The 14,369-nt window shown below is 44.2% G+C and overlaps 1 protein-coding gene across 1 annotated transcript in view; it reads right to left on the bottom strand.

Annotated features, from left to right (window-relative positions):
• drosha (drosha ribonuclease III) overlaps positions 1-14,369 on the bottom strand; it is a 155,364-nt gene that overhangs the window by 20,798 nt on the left and 120,197 nt on the right. Inside the window, exons 27-30 of the mRNA XM_078539651.1 lie at positions 14,092-14,233; positions 13,264-13,346; positions 11,236-11,339; positions 9,224-9,316 (exon numbers count right to left, since the gene is read on the bottom strand). Of these exons, the coding sequence (XP_078395777.1) occupies positions 9,224-9,316; positions 11,236-11,339; positions 13,264-13,346; positions 14,092-14,233 (422 nt within the window). The remainder of the gene's footprint in view (positions 1-9,223; positions 9,317-11,235; positions 11,340-13,263; positions 13,347-14,091; positions 14,234-14,369) is intronic.

Here is a 14,369-nt window from a genome sequence, read left to right as displayed (position 1 = left end):
ACTTCTTTGCCTTCCTCATAAGGGAAGTGTAGGCTGGGGAGTGGGTGAAGGGTGGCTGAGATTTCATCACTGTCTGGCTGCAGGGGGGGGCCAGCCAAAAAAACTTGATGTTTTTTTTTTTGTGTACAGCTACCACTCGGAGCCAACAATAAAAACGGCTGAAATGTATCTTTTCTCCAGCAGCGCCAAATGAAATAACCTGCAAGGGCTTCAATCAAGCTGCCAGCAGAACGCGACTGCTGCTGCCGATGTAATCATCTTGGTCTGAGTGTACAAGCTGCAATAATACAAAATGGGTGATGAATTATAAAGTTCGGACGCTGCATCACTCCCAGCCCCTAATATTAATCTTTAAAGATGGTACAAGAAACATCAGCTTCACTGCAGCATTTTTTTTTTTTTTTAAACAAAATGCTACTGGATCTCAACTACAAAATTAAAAAGCCTTTTTGAGTAACGACAACCACACCACCACCTTGCATTTGTATTGCGCCTTTAACATAGTAAAACTTCCCAAGGTGCTGCACAGGAACATTATAAAACAGGATTCATCACTGAGCCACTTTAGGAGGTATTAGGACAGGTGACCAAAAGCTTGGCTAAAGAGGCTTTCAGGAGCTTCTTACCGGACAGACAGGTGGGGGGATGGAGAGGTTAAGGAAGGGGATTCCAGAGTTTCGGACCAAGGCGATTGAAGCACAGAAAACAAATGGTGTTCAGTCAGTCTCAGTGGCTGATATCTCTGATTCAGCCTCCTCAGAATTTTGATTCCCAGGGTTGTCTGGAGGTCCAGTGCTTGACCAAACTCAGTTCTTTGGCCCTGAAATCCCACAGGGTCCTCCTCCGTTTCCTACTCCTACAGGACATCAGCCCAAAATACCATCAGTACACGTCCAGTTTATCTCATTTCTCCACGATTTCTGCTGCTATGCTGCCCAATGGAATCCCCTACAGATTCTCCATGCACTTAACATTAATTCAAATTTCAGTTTAAACAATTACTTTAACTTCGTCAAGCTTTCAGTCATAACCTTTAACTTGAGGTATCTCAACTTGCTTAACTTTTTAGTTTGGTATCTAACACCGGTCTTCACAATTCAAGACACCTTTGCGCAAAAGCAGAGCAGAGTTCCTCTAGGGGAGCCTATAGTTCCCCACTGCTTTCTCCATGGCAACACTTTGGCCAATCAGAGCTGACTTGCCAACTCTTTCCTCCTGTGGTATAAATTGTTGTCATCGTTTGAAATTTGGCATTCTTGGGTTTGTCCTGATGAGTGCAAGAAAAGAAGTTTCAGCAACATGTCTCTCTTTTCAGCAAGATTCAAGATCCTCTTATATCATCCAAGAGGGCACTTAACCCCAATCTCAGAAAATCAGTTCCTGATGCACAATTGTAAATCTTCCTACTTTATCCGAGTGTTAAATTATGGTGGACTTGATGCTGTGAACATAAATCTAGTAGGATTTCATTTTTGACTGATTGCCCTCTTGAACTCCACGTAGAAAGAGTGCACCTGACAGAAAGAGAATACTTTCATTCCAAGGCTGGATTGGTCAGAACTTTGACGAGACCACGCCTGGAATACTGTGTGCAGTTTGGTCTCCGTACCTAAAGGATATACCACTGGAAGTGGTACAGCAAAGGTTCGGAGGCTCGATCCAGAAATGAGGGGTGTTGCCCTAGGATGAGAGGCTGAGTAAATTGGGTCTATACTCTCTGGAGTTGAGAAGAATGAGAGGCGATCTCATTGAAACATGCCAGATTCTCACGGGGCTTGTCAGGGTAGACACCTGGGGAGTCATTCCCCCTGGCTGGGGAATCCAGAACATGGGTACAGTCTCAGAATAAGGGGTCGATCATTTAAGATTGAGATGAGAAGAAACTTCTGCACTCAGAGGGTTTTGAATCTTCGCTACCCCAAAGGATGCTCCACTGTCGAGTGGGATTGATAGGTTTTTGATCTCTCAGGGAATCGAGGGTTATGGGGAGCGGGCAGGAAAGTGGAGTTGAGGTAGAAGACCAGTCATGGTCGTATTGAACGGCCAAGTGGTCTACGCCTGCTCCTATTTCTTTTGCTCTTATGAATCAAACCTTGATCATAGAGATGAAAAGACAATGTTCTAGCTGACTGCACCATGCACAGTGCCCGTGTACAATAAGCAGAGTGAGTGCTGAGCTGTAGCTTTTCCCCACCACTATGCAGATTAAATCAGCAACTCTCGAGAAACACTAATCCCAGACCCCTGATCAATATCAATCGTAAATGTTTCCTATTTACAATACAAAGGAACAGCTTTTTAGTTGCAGAATTGGAACTGATACTTGGCACCAAAATGAACAGTGAGGAGATCATATTGAAGGTGCTCCTGTGAAGTACCTTAGGGCTTTCCACTATGTTAAAGGCGCTATGTAAATGCAAGTTGATGCTGTCCGTGCCTGGGAATACTGTTAGGGGGCTGGGAGTAGAAAAGTTTATGGAGTTCTACAAAGCTTGTACCCCGTCAGTCGTGGGAGACTGGAGCTATGGAGATGACAGTGCTGAGGAGATCTAGTTTGTGGTTCCTGGGCGGAATATTGCAGTCGGCCTGCAGGGGGCGGGCCTGACGCGCCGACGGGTAGAACGAGGCCGGGGCGTGCGTCCAGATGTCATCGCGCCTCATTTCGATATTTCGTTCAGTGGGCGCACGCTGGAGGTGGCTGCGCGCCCGCCGAACTGTCAACGGCTTATTAAGGCCATTGAAAAAGCGATTAAAAGTTGTTGACAACGCTGCCCGTCCAGCCTTGGGCAGGGGAAGAACCCAAGCGGCCTTTGCGTTTTTCAGGAAACCTCATCCACAGGCGGGATGAGGTTTCCTGAAGCTCGTATAAAATAAATAAATAAATGACGCTGTCACATGAGGGGGGCATGGTTTAAATAATTTTTTTTACTTTATTATTTAAGAACTTTTGTTATCTACTTAATCTCCCTGAGGCAGCTCCGTGCCTCGGGGAGGTTTCTGCGCTCCTTCGCTTGCACGCGCAAAAAAGCGCCAACTCTCCCCCTTCTCCCCTCCCACACTGGTAGAGCTGAGCGCTACAGAACGTGTATTAGGCAGGGCTGGCCTTAGCTGGGCCCGCCTGCCTAAAATGGCGGCACGCGGCCAATGGTGAGCGGCGATCGGCTCCGCGCCCGCCTGCTCCCGCCCAGCTCGCCTGACATCGGCAAGATTCAGCCCCGTGCGTTTTAGGATGCAACTTTTAGTTTGAGGGGTTAAAATTTTAACCGGAGAAGATGAGGTACTTGCTTGACAGGCTGATCAGCAATCCTGGGGTGAACGCGATTCAAACAAGCTTGGAGTCTATTACACTTAAAATGTTGGGGTCATGTCGACTTCAGAGGTTAACGGTTAGAAAGGTAAGATCATACAACAGAAACGAAGACCATGGGTGACCAATCTTTGGGCCTTTTGGTGGAGACGTGGCATCTGCAATTTTCGCAGTAGGGGTAGGCCGGAGAGGTGCTTTTGTTTTGGGGGTTAGGGCTAAATTAGTTTAAAAGCATTCAGTAAATGCTGAAGGGTCATAAAGCCCATTTACCTCATCAGATCAAAAAATAAATTGTAACATAAGGGATAATGAATCTGAATGTGAGGACATCCCAGAGAATGCCACGTTGTCATGGAGAAGGGTGGGACTTAGGGAAAGTCTCTGTTTTCAATTTACCCGGGTGTTTACTGAGTGAGTTTAGTTGCAGCCTGGATCTGACGTGTGCAGTTTGCAGCTCACTGAGAGAAGATAGCCAAAAGCAAATGACAGTTAGGCCTGCACTGCAAACAGATCAAAAAACTAACTTCATCAATCACTGCGTGGACTGCGGGTGAGGCTTAATCTCAGTTTGAATTTCATGAGGGAAAAGAAGCTGGAAGATTGTCCAGTTTGAAGCTATGTGGAAAAGTCTACAGTGATTCTCATGCAGTCTTGCGGCAAAGTAAAGCAACCGACAGGTTAGCTTGGAAGTATTGGGAAGGCAAACGTGACAAGGGACTGTCAAGAAGTATTAAATGAAAGCTTTACCTCTGAGAATAGCTGGAACTCAGGAGGAGTAAAGTAGTTTCCAGAGGCATACATACGGGTGGTCCCAACAGAGCCGAATAAATCTAAGGTATCAGGGAGTATAAGAGAATTCTTGGGGGAAGTAAGAAAAAAAACTGACTGCGTAGCATACAGTTATAAGCCATATTGTTTAGTTAATATTGCTTGTTTTGTTTAAGTGTTTTTATATTCAGTAAAGTTTGTTTTTGTTTAAAAACGTGAAATCTTGTGGTACAGTTCTATTGGGTTAAAACGAGGTGTTCAGATTTCTCTTTGCATGTTCATGGTCCCTAACAGGATGGTAACAGCAGACACTAACTCTCTCATGCTCATCGACTCAGAACTGCCCGAAACATAAGAAAGTTTAACTCAATACCAAGATTCTGTAATAAAGCAAAATACTGCAGATGCTGGAGATCTGAAATAAATACAGAAAATGCTGGAAATACTCACCAGGTCAGGCAGCATCTGTGGAGACAGAAACAGGATGAACGCTTCGGGTCTGTGATCTTTCATCCGGACCTTCACAGAAGGTCACAGACCTTGACGTCAACTCTGTTTGTCTCTCCACAGACGCTGCATGGCCTGTGGAGTATTTCCAACATTTTCCCTTTTAATTTGCATGCTGTACAACACTCTGGTGAGATGCAGGCAGGCTGTTTCAGTGGGATTATGACTGGAGCAGAGTTACGGTACAGTGCAGAGAATGGACAGTCAATACTGCGCCAGGAAACCCCGAGTGCGGGCGGACCTCAATTTCTGCTCCATTCAGTGCGGTCTGTACACCATATTAGCAACAAACTTTAGTCACCCACCCCACCTCCATCAGCCAAAAACTACCACTTGAAATGCTGCCCCTTGTAGGTGGAAATATAAACGTAGAATTAAGAAGAGTTTGCGGGGGTTCTGTGATCCACTCATTCTCCCCCTCTTACAATGTTAGTATGTAGTCTATTAAACCAAAAAATAATGCAGACTCATTTTCCCTTCCCTGAGGCAGGCAGTGATTATAATCAGGAACTGGCATGGCAGCAAACTCAAAAGATTTTGAGCTCTTTAATTATGTTCTTCACGGAATAAGCTAAACTACCAGATCTTAATTCACCTATGAAAATGAGCACCTACCATTAAGAGACAACCTTTATTGCTTTTCCTTGTACTACATTTCAATCACAGCTCCCACAGGGAAGGAGCGGAGACCACAAACTAATCTCTCAGTTAGCTCTACCTCCTCTGCAATTCCCCTCACCATTAATTTACCCTTTGAGCGAAATCTTACAGTATTGCAGCTAATTTTACTGTGGGTTGCTGAACCTCTGCGGCTGGGAGTATTAGCAAAATGAATTATTACTATAATTCAAATTCTGTTATTAACGTTTTCTGGCAATGGTTCTGCAGGAAGAGGTATCTGCAATAATACTTCATCAATTTCCTTGTATTGAATAAAATGTCACAGAAATTATGGGAAGGTTGCACAAACTAGCAAAATAAATTCTGGCTTTTTTTTTTATTTAAAAGCAAGAGGCACCCTGTATGAGGAGCTATGGCAAACTTAAATTTATTGTACAAAATCAGATTACTGCGGAGGCTTGAAACCTGATATACCTGCTCCCTTCTCACAGCTCAGGGACCCCCCTAACACTCCTTCCAAGAGAATTTACAATTCACTTGTACTTTTTTTCAATTTAGCGTACAGTATTCACTGCCCACTGGGGAGGCCAAGCACGGATTGAGTGACCGCTTTTGCTGAACACCTCCGCTCTGTCCGCCAGCATTGACCACGAGCTTCCAGTTGCCTGTGGTTTTAATTCTTCACAGTACTCCCACTCTGTCCTCGGCTTTCTGCAGTGTTCTAGTGAAGCCCACACGTAAGCCTGAGGGGCAACACCTCAATCTTTTGATAAGGTATTTTACAGCCTTCGGTTCAACAATTTCGTATCATAACCTCTCTGCCATCATTTTTTTTTCCCAGATGGCTACCTTTGGTGATGCTTCTGTCTTTTTCATTTACACCTTCCCTGGACCCATCTTTTGTTCCTTTACTCGTCTCATTGCCATCTCCTTCTGCCTTGCACCATCATGTCCTTTGCTATTTAATCTCTCCGGCCTTATACCCTATCACAAACCTTCCCTATCGTTCTTTCCTCCCCTCCCACCCCCTTTCCCTGCTTCTCTTCCTACATGCTTAAAACCTGAGATTTCTCTCACTTGTTCCAGTTAATGAGGAAAGGTCATTAACCTGAACTGTTAACTCGGTTCCTCTCTCCACCGATGCCACCTGACCTGCTGAGTGTGTCTGGCATTCTCAGGTTAAATAACAAGCATTCTCCTGGCCCTGTGCTGTCAGAATCAATGTGTCCTTCCAGAGTACATTCAAAGTCTGACCACATTCGTGACGGTGAATTTAGGAGAGAAATCTCCTCTCCGGGCTCCGCAAATAAAGGAAGATAATATCCTGCTGTTTAACATAGCAATGCTCCGAGAATCAAATAATTTGTGTCAAAGAAAAGGTTAAATCACACAAGAAATTGCATACACCCACAATGGTTAATTATTTTATGCTACTGCTGCACAATACCTCTGCATGATTCCTGCCACAGTGGTGATTACAGTCATTAGCTTTCAAATGGGTTATGATAAAGGGTAATTAAACATTCAAATGTTTCCATTTAAGATGTTCAATGTAGCTAATGCACTTTTTGTACTGTTCAAATCGGTATAAAACAAATTGGATATTTGTCAGGCTGTCTGGGCAGTTTAATATTAATAGTCGCTTAGTAGTACAGAACTTGAGTATTGCTGAAAAAAAGAGACATACTGTCAAAGATTTTCATCTTGCACTCGATCAGGGCAGATACAAAAATGGCAAATTTCAAAGGAAGCAACAATTTATACTACATGAGGAAAGGGGTGCTGATTGGTTGGCAATTTGGCTCTGATTGGTCGAGGCGTTGCCATGGCAAATGCACCAGGGAACTAGAGTCCACCATGCTTTTGTTTATTCCAAAAACGGCGCAATACCTGGACATATTCCTTCTGCCTGCAAAGGACAGGTCCCCGCATGTGAATATACGTAGCTTCTAGAAAGCATAAAATGAGTTACATTGTGAGCCCAGCTGATGATCTTGAATTGGTTGTTAGCATACTTGGGATTGTTCAGCAAGGGCAGAATTTTACATTCGGCGTCTGGGCGCGCACTCGACACGCCAGAACGTAAAGTGACACGCAATGATGTCGGGTGTGCGGCCCTACGTCATCGCGAACTGGGGCGATATTTCGTTCGGCGGGCGTGCGCCAGAGTGGGCTGCGCACCCGCTGATAATTATTAAGGACGTTAACTAGGTAATCAACCTGAATTTTACGCTGCCTGTCCAACCTTACGGTTGGCGGGCAGGCAAAAAGGCTAAGCGGCCTTTACATTTTTTTTAGGAAACCTCAACCAAGAGCAGGATGGGATTTCCTAAAGCTAACGCCGATGAAATAAAAACTCTTATTTTGAAAATAAAAACATGTCCCATCTCATGTGATGTGACACAATCACATGAGGGGACATGTTTCATTGAATTTTTATTGTACTTAATCTTTTTTTTCCCCAAAAAGCAATTAAATCTCCCTGAGGAAGCTCTGTGCCTCAGGGAGATTTGAAGTACTCTTCCGCGCTCATGCCAGGCCTGGCTCTCCCTCCTCCCCTCGCCCGCACCAGTAGAGCTCAGCGCTACCGCTCGCGGTCCACGCAGGGCAGGCCCTGATTTGTCACGGTGCGGAGCCCGATTGTGGGCGGAGGTCAGCTGTGCGATTGCCTCCCCCCCCCACTCCCGCCCAACAACTGGAAAATCCTGGCCCAAGTTTTCTAATGCCCCTTTGAAATTTGGCATTTTTGCATTTGTCCCAATGAGTGCAAGGCAAAAAAAAAACTTCGGCAGCGCGTCTCCTTTCTCAGTGAGGCTCAGTTTAATATTCTTAACGTCAGACTAATTTTTATGGATGCTGTTTTATTATGACTACCTGCGCAGGGCAAAGTGGGGCCAGCAGAGTAGATTCCTGTCAGGAAAATTAATGTTTACAAGGAACAGGGGGGGAGGAATCAATGCCACCACAGTAAAGAAGGTGAAAATGAAGTTTACAACATTCCCATCAAATCCAGCTATCCACTTGGGAACTTTGAAATTTGACAGCTAAGCTTGTTAAACCCAATCACCTGTATAAAGTTGCGGCTGTGCCAGACGACTTCCTTGAGGGGGTCTGGTAATTCCTGGCTAAATTTCATTTGGCAGAAATCATTCCGAATAATTGCAACACACAATTCACAAAAACCATTCGACATCAATGCGACACATGCACAAAAAAAACCAGCTCGTACGTGTGAAACGCTCTTTGAAGATTTTAACGCAGGTTCAATGCCAAATCTGTTACTGAGAGAATCTAGACCCAGGGCTCACTGTTTAAAAATAAAGGGTCGCTCATTTAAGACAGAGATGAGGATTTTTTTTTCTCTCAGAGGGTCTTTGGAACTCTCTTCCTCGAAAGGCAGTGGAAGCAGAGTCTTCGAATATCTTTAAGGCAGAGGTAGATAGATTCTTGATAAGCAAGGGGGGTGAAAGGTTATCGGGGGTAAGCAGGAATGCAGGGTTGAGGTTACAATCGGATCAGCCACGATCTTATTGAATGGCGGAGCAGGCTCGAGGGGTCGAGAGGTCTACCCCTGCTCCTAATGCGTCTGTACATATATATTCATACGTATGTACTGCAACTGTGCTTTTCTCCATCCTAGGTAAAGCTACAACAATCACCGTGGTTTTGGCTTCTTTGAATATAACAGGTGGTGCTCCCTTTTCGAAAACAAAAACAGAATTACCTGGAAAAACTCAGCAGGTCTGGCAGCATCGGTGGAGAAGAAAAGAGTCGACGTTTCGGGTCCACACGACCCTTCAGCAGAACACCCGAAACGTCGACTCTTTTCTTCTCCACCGACGCTGCCAGACCTGCTGAGTTTTTCCAGGTAATTCTGTTTTTGTTTCGGATTTCCAGCATCCGCAGTAGTTCTTTGTTTTTGTGCTCCCTTTTCGGTTTGCCGGGTCACACAGCGCGCCAGGAACAATCGCACAAATGGCTCTCAAGGTAATGCTGCAATGTTCAGAAATACAATCCTACCTTGGACCTGTACCGCAGCCAATCCTTTCTCCTTTGAAATACACGGCCACTGTGTACGTCCTGGCATGGGATGGTCCCACTGTCTGAAGGATCCTGATAGGAAAGAAGGCACAATCTCAATAGTTCCAGTCGGAAACACAGTCAACAAGTTGCATTCACGTAAAATCTTCGCTTCTGCCTAACAGTGCGATTGTTCTAAAATAACTGTTGATGTCTTCACTTCCCACAGCATTGGGAAAACTCGGGTTTTCCTTTCACCATAAGCAGAAGGGAATACGATTTCTCCTGTAATTAAGTCCTGTTGCACACGAATGTAACCTCAAAGAATTTTAAAGGGGGTGGTAATACTGTGCTTACATAATTGGGTTAGTAATCCAGAGACTTGGACTAATGATCCAGATCATAGAGTTCAAATCTCACGATGGCAGCTGGGGGAATTTAAATTCAATTAATTAAATAAGTCTGGAATAAAAAGGTAGTCTCAATAATGGCAAACCGTGAATCTACCAGATTGCCATATCAAGGGCAATTGGACATGGGCAACAAATGCTCACCTGGCCAGAGACATTCACATCCCATTGAAGAATAAAAAATAACAATCGGTGGACTTCAACACCAACTTGCATTCACATGGCGCCTTTGATATCATAAAAGTCTCTTCACATGAGCGTTATTAAACAAAATTTGACACAAAGCCACATCAGAAGATGTTAGGCAGATGACCAGAAACTTTATCAGAGGTGGGTTTTGAGGTGGGGAGGTTATAGAGAGGCGGAGGGGTCAGTGAGGTAATTCCAGAGTTTAGGGACTTTGCAGCTGAAGACACAGCTGCCATTGGTGGAGGGATTAAAATAAACAGGGATGCACAAGAAGCCAAGTGTGAGGAGGTGTAAACCCGAGAAGGTTGTGGCGCTGGAGGTTACCAGGGTAGGTAGCAACGAGGGCGCGGGTGAGTTTTTAAAATCGATGCGTTGGCCAGGCCAGAAGACGATACAGGTCAATGAACATGGACTAATGGGCGATCAGGGCTTGATGTGAGTCAGGACCAGGGCAGCAGAGTTTCTGATGACTGTGGAGGGTGGAAAACAGGAGGTTGGCCAGGAGGGGACACTGGAATAGATGCTTCAGAATTTCACAGCCAACAACCATTCATCTGTCAAACTCAAAACCTGTGACAGGGCCAGTTCTCTAGTCATGTACTGTAAAAATCTTTTATTTTGTTAACCTGTACAATGTCAAATTTAGCTCTGAGTAAAAACGTTCACATTTGGTCAGGCTCTACAGCTGTGCTGACACAGTATCGATTTCCCATGAATAACCCCAGAGCGGCTTCAATGTAGGAAAACAATCCATCCCATTTCCGCATTTCTCACTATTAATTCACCTTTAGAGGATTGGGATTCCAAAAACTGAATTAAATACAGGTCAATAGTGTACGAGTGCTTTCCACTGGCATTAGGAGGAGAAACTTTCTCACGCAGCGAGTGGTTGGGATCTGGAAAGCGCTGCCTGAGAGAGAGTGTGCTGGAGGCAGATTCAATCGAGGCATTCAAGAGGGAATCAGAATGCGCAGGGTGACGGGGAGAAGGTTGGCGGAGGTGGGGGTGGGGGAAGGAATGGCACTAGGCGAATTGCTCACTCGGAGAACCGGCGCTGACACGATGGGCTGAATGGCCTCATTCTGTGCTGTAACTATTCTGTGATCACAATACTTTCCACTTGCATCTTTTTTTCCCAGCAAAACTGACAGTGAGAGGAACATATGCCCCACGGAGGCTCCTTAGCCTAATATTACACACCAAAATGTCAAAGTTACATGACTGCACAAAGAGCTCCAGTTACAAATAACGGAATATAAATACAGGTACACGATCCTTTCGAACCCATTAAAGTATATTAGACTGGACAGGAATGGTAACATTTTCAACGTTCTACAATTGGTGCACAGAAAATATACCAGGAGTACCCTGCAACAGCAAAAAAATTCCATTCACACCACATATAAAACTCACTTGTACAAAGGGATGTCTGGCTCTTTCCCCTCTGTTCTAAGGGTCAGGCAACACTGCTGCAGCTGAGATTTGGGGTCATTCCAATCCTGGTTCAGGATAAACTCCTGCACCAACATAAAAGAGAGGTCATTAAAAATTAAAGCCTGTGCATGTTATTTGAGTTAACTATGGACTTGGTACATTTAATTACTTCAGTCTATTGTAACCTTTGTGCACTGAACATTTCAGCTTTTGTATTCCAACTGAGTTGCTGAAGACACAGGCAGTGTAGTACCTACAAATCAGTTTACCACTGACTTTATACAATGTCATATACTGCTGTCTGGGGATGTAGGCACAAAGCACACTACAGGAAAATATAAAGTACGGCTATATTTAGAAAAAAATTAAAGAAGAAAAGAAACTTGCACTTATATAGCACCTTTAACAGTCTAAAGGCATCCCAAATTGTTTGACAGCCAACGAAGTGCTTTAAAAGTATAGTCATTGTTGTAATGTAAGAAATGCAGCAAGCAATTCGCACACAATAAGCAGCAGATATCCTGTCATTTTGTGATATTGGTTGAGGGAAAAATATTGGCCAGGACACCGGGGAGAACTCTCCTGTTCCTCTTCAAAATAGTGTCTTTTACACCCACCTGAGACCTTGATGTAACGTCTCATCCGAAAGATAGCACCCCTAACAGCGCAGTTCTCTCCAGTACTGCACTGCAGTGTCAACCCAGATGTTCATACTCTAAGTCCTGGAGTGGGACTTGAACCCACAACCTTCTGACTCAGAGACAGAGGAGTGTGACTCACTGAGCCACGGCTGACATTTAACTCTCTGGCCGTATTCTCTTCGTTTAAAATAGTGTCCACTGATGTATAGCAGACAGAAGGCATCAGCGGTTAATACTAAAAGACTCAATAAAGCAAAATCCCTATGTTTACAAATGGCAAGAGAAGCATGAGTTTATTTAATTTAATTTAATAATAGCTTTGTTCAAATATGCATGGGCCTGAAAATGCTCCACGGTATTATCCGAGGAATAAACATTCCTACAGCTGGAAAAGGGACCACGATGCACGGAGCTTAAGGGTAGGAATTCCTGTTCGCAGCGTCGGGTTTCTCAGTAGAATTTGCCGGAAATCTGCCAAACCAGCGGAAAAGGTTGAGGAATTTGAATTGTAAATGATGTCGCCGCTGTGAACTTTTGTGCTGGTTTAAAAAGATTGTGGGAGAAGCTGGGACCTCCTCCCGCAAAACTGGCCACACCCTCAGGTCAACTTAATCACCACCGCGAGGGTCTGTTAACTGCATCAGTTTTGGGTCTTCAAGGGGGCTATTGGAATTAAACTATTTTTTTGTTAGGTGCTACAATACTTATGGGCACCTGTTCAAAGATTTTAAATGTTTAATTTACTCAGAAATTGATCACACCAGTGTAACTGGTAAAGGGTTCTGTATTTTTAAACTCATTTTCAGGTAAAAGCACAATACTGCGGATGCTGGAAATCGGAAATAAAAATTGAAAATGCTGGAAAATCTCAGCGGGTCTGGCAGTGTCTGTGGGGAGAGAAACAGAGTTAATTGTCATACGTTAATTCTGTTTCTCTCTCCACAGATGCTGTCAGAGCTGCTGAGTTTTTCCAGCATTTTCTGTTTTTATTTCAGTTATGCAAAACCAGGTTACCTACGAGAGGTGTCCGCGACGCTATGATTAACCATGTTTTTCTTTTTGGTGATGCAACCACTTTCAGTTGTATTAATCAAACTGCATCAAGTTGCCACCCTTAAACACATCAAGGAGTAATAATATAACTATTTGGAAAAAAAAAGTTGCACTCAAATATGTTGCTCCACTGCACTGGTTCATGAAAGATTTTATATTTGGCGATATGCAAATAAGTTTAGCAGAAATTTGAATTTAAAAAAATACTTCTAGAGCAATTCAGAGTGAAACTTGCACCCGGGTCGCTGATGGTAACCAAAGGGGAGGCAATTTGCTAAGAATTTTATACTAAAGTGAGGTTACATGCACTGACCTTTAATCGTGGGAAGAAACATACATTCATGAAGGTGCGGACATAGTCCAAATCCTGGTCGATATAAAGTGCAGCTATGAATGCTAAATAAAATAAAAACATGCACTTCAACAGTGATGCACTTTTAACATTTATTCTCTGGAGCACATATTAAATTTGATCTTACCCGTTCGGTGCATGGCATTTAATTTAAAAAAATTACACAGATCTGTTCAAAGGAAGTTTGGCCGAAGCAGGTGAGTTTGAGGATACCGTGTCTTTAAGATAATGTCACTGCTCAAGTGCAGTCTGCCATGTTGATGCCCATACTGAACAATGCCTCATTGACAACAGCAATGGCAATAGTTTTCACATCTCATGTTGACAGGAGGGCGACAGTTAAGTAACTTTTCACTGTGCTTGTAACTCCGTGGGCAGGATTTTTCGCTTGGCGTGCGGGTGCCTGCCTGACATGCCCAAGCATAAAATAGCGCGCGATGATGTTGGGCGAGTGTCCCCGATGTCATCGCGTGATATTTCGGTCAGCAGGCGCGGGTGAGAGTCGGGAGCGCGCCCACCGACAATGAAGGGGCCTATTAAGGCCATTAATGTATTAATGAACCTGGATTTTTCGCTGCCCGTCCAACCTTGCAGTTGGCGGCTGGGCAAATCGGCCAGGCGGCCTTTGGGTTTTTGAGGAAACCTCATCCATGGTTAAAAGGCGTGTGAAATAAATGAGAAAGAAACTTTGCCGCGGAATAAGTTAATTAAAAAAATGGTTTTACAGCATCAGAATGCGATGTTCACATTATTTGACACATTTGACACCAAAGGGAGCAATGCACTCACATTCTAAAAGGTCAGCGAGTGTCTTAGTGCGCAGTGTGACAGGTCTTTTGGTTTTGTCATTCGTGATCGCAAAGTCCTGCATGCCCAGTTCTTCTGCCACTTTGGCCTGAGTGCGGTTATTGACCAGGGAACTTCGCAACAGCTGCAAGGAAAACAAATCACAGCAGAACATGGTTATCAGTCCTCCTCTCCCACCGTTACTTCCATTCTGTGCAATTATTCTCCTTTACTTGCCCACAGGGTGTGAATGCCACTGGCTAGGGCAGCATTTATTGCCC

This window comes from Cetorhinus maximus, chromosome 3, assembly GCF_964194155.1.
Source record: "Cetorhinus maximus chromosome 3, sCetMax3.hap1.1, whole genome shotgun sequence".
NCBI classification, from domain to species: domain Eukaryota; kingdom Metazoa; phylum Chordata; class Chondrichthyes; order Lamniformes; family Cetorhinidae; genus Cetorhinus; species Cetorhinus maximus.
This window is presented reverse-complemented; position numbering and strand designations above follow the sequence as displayed.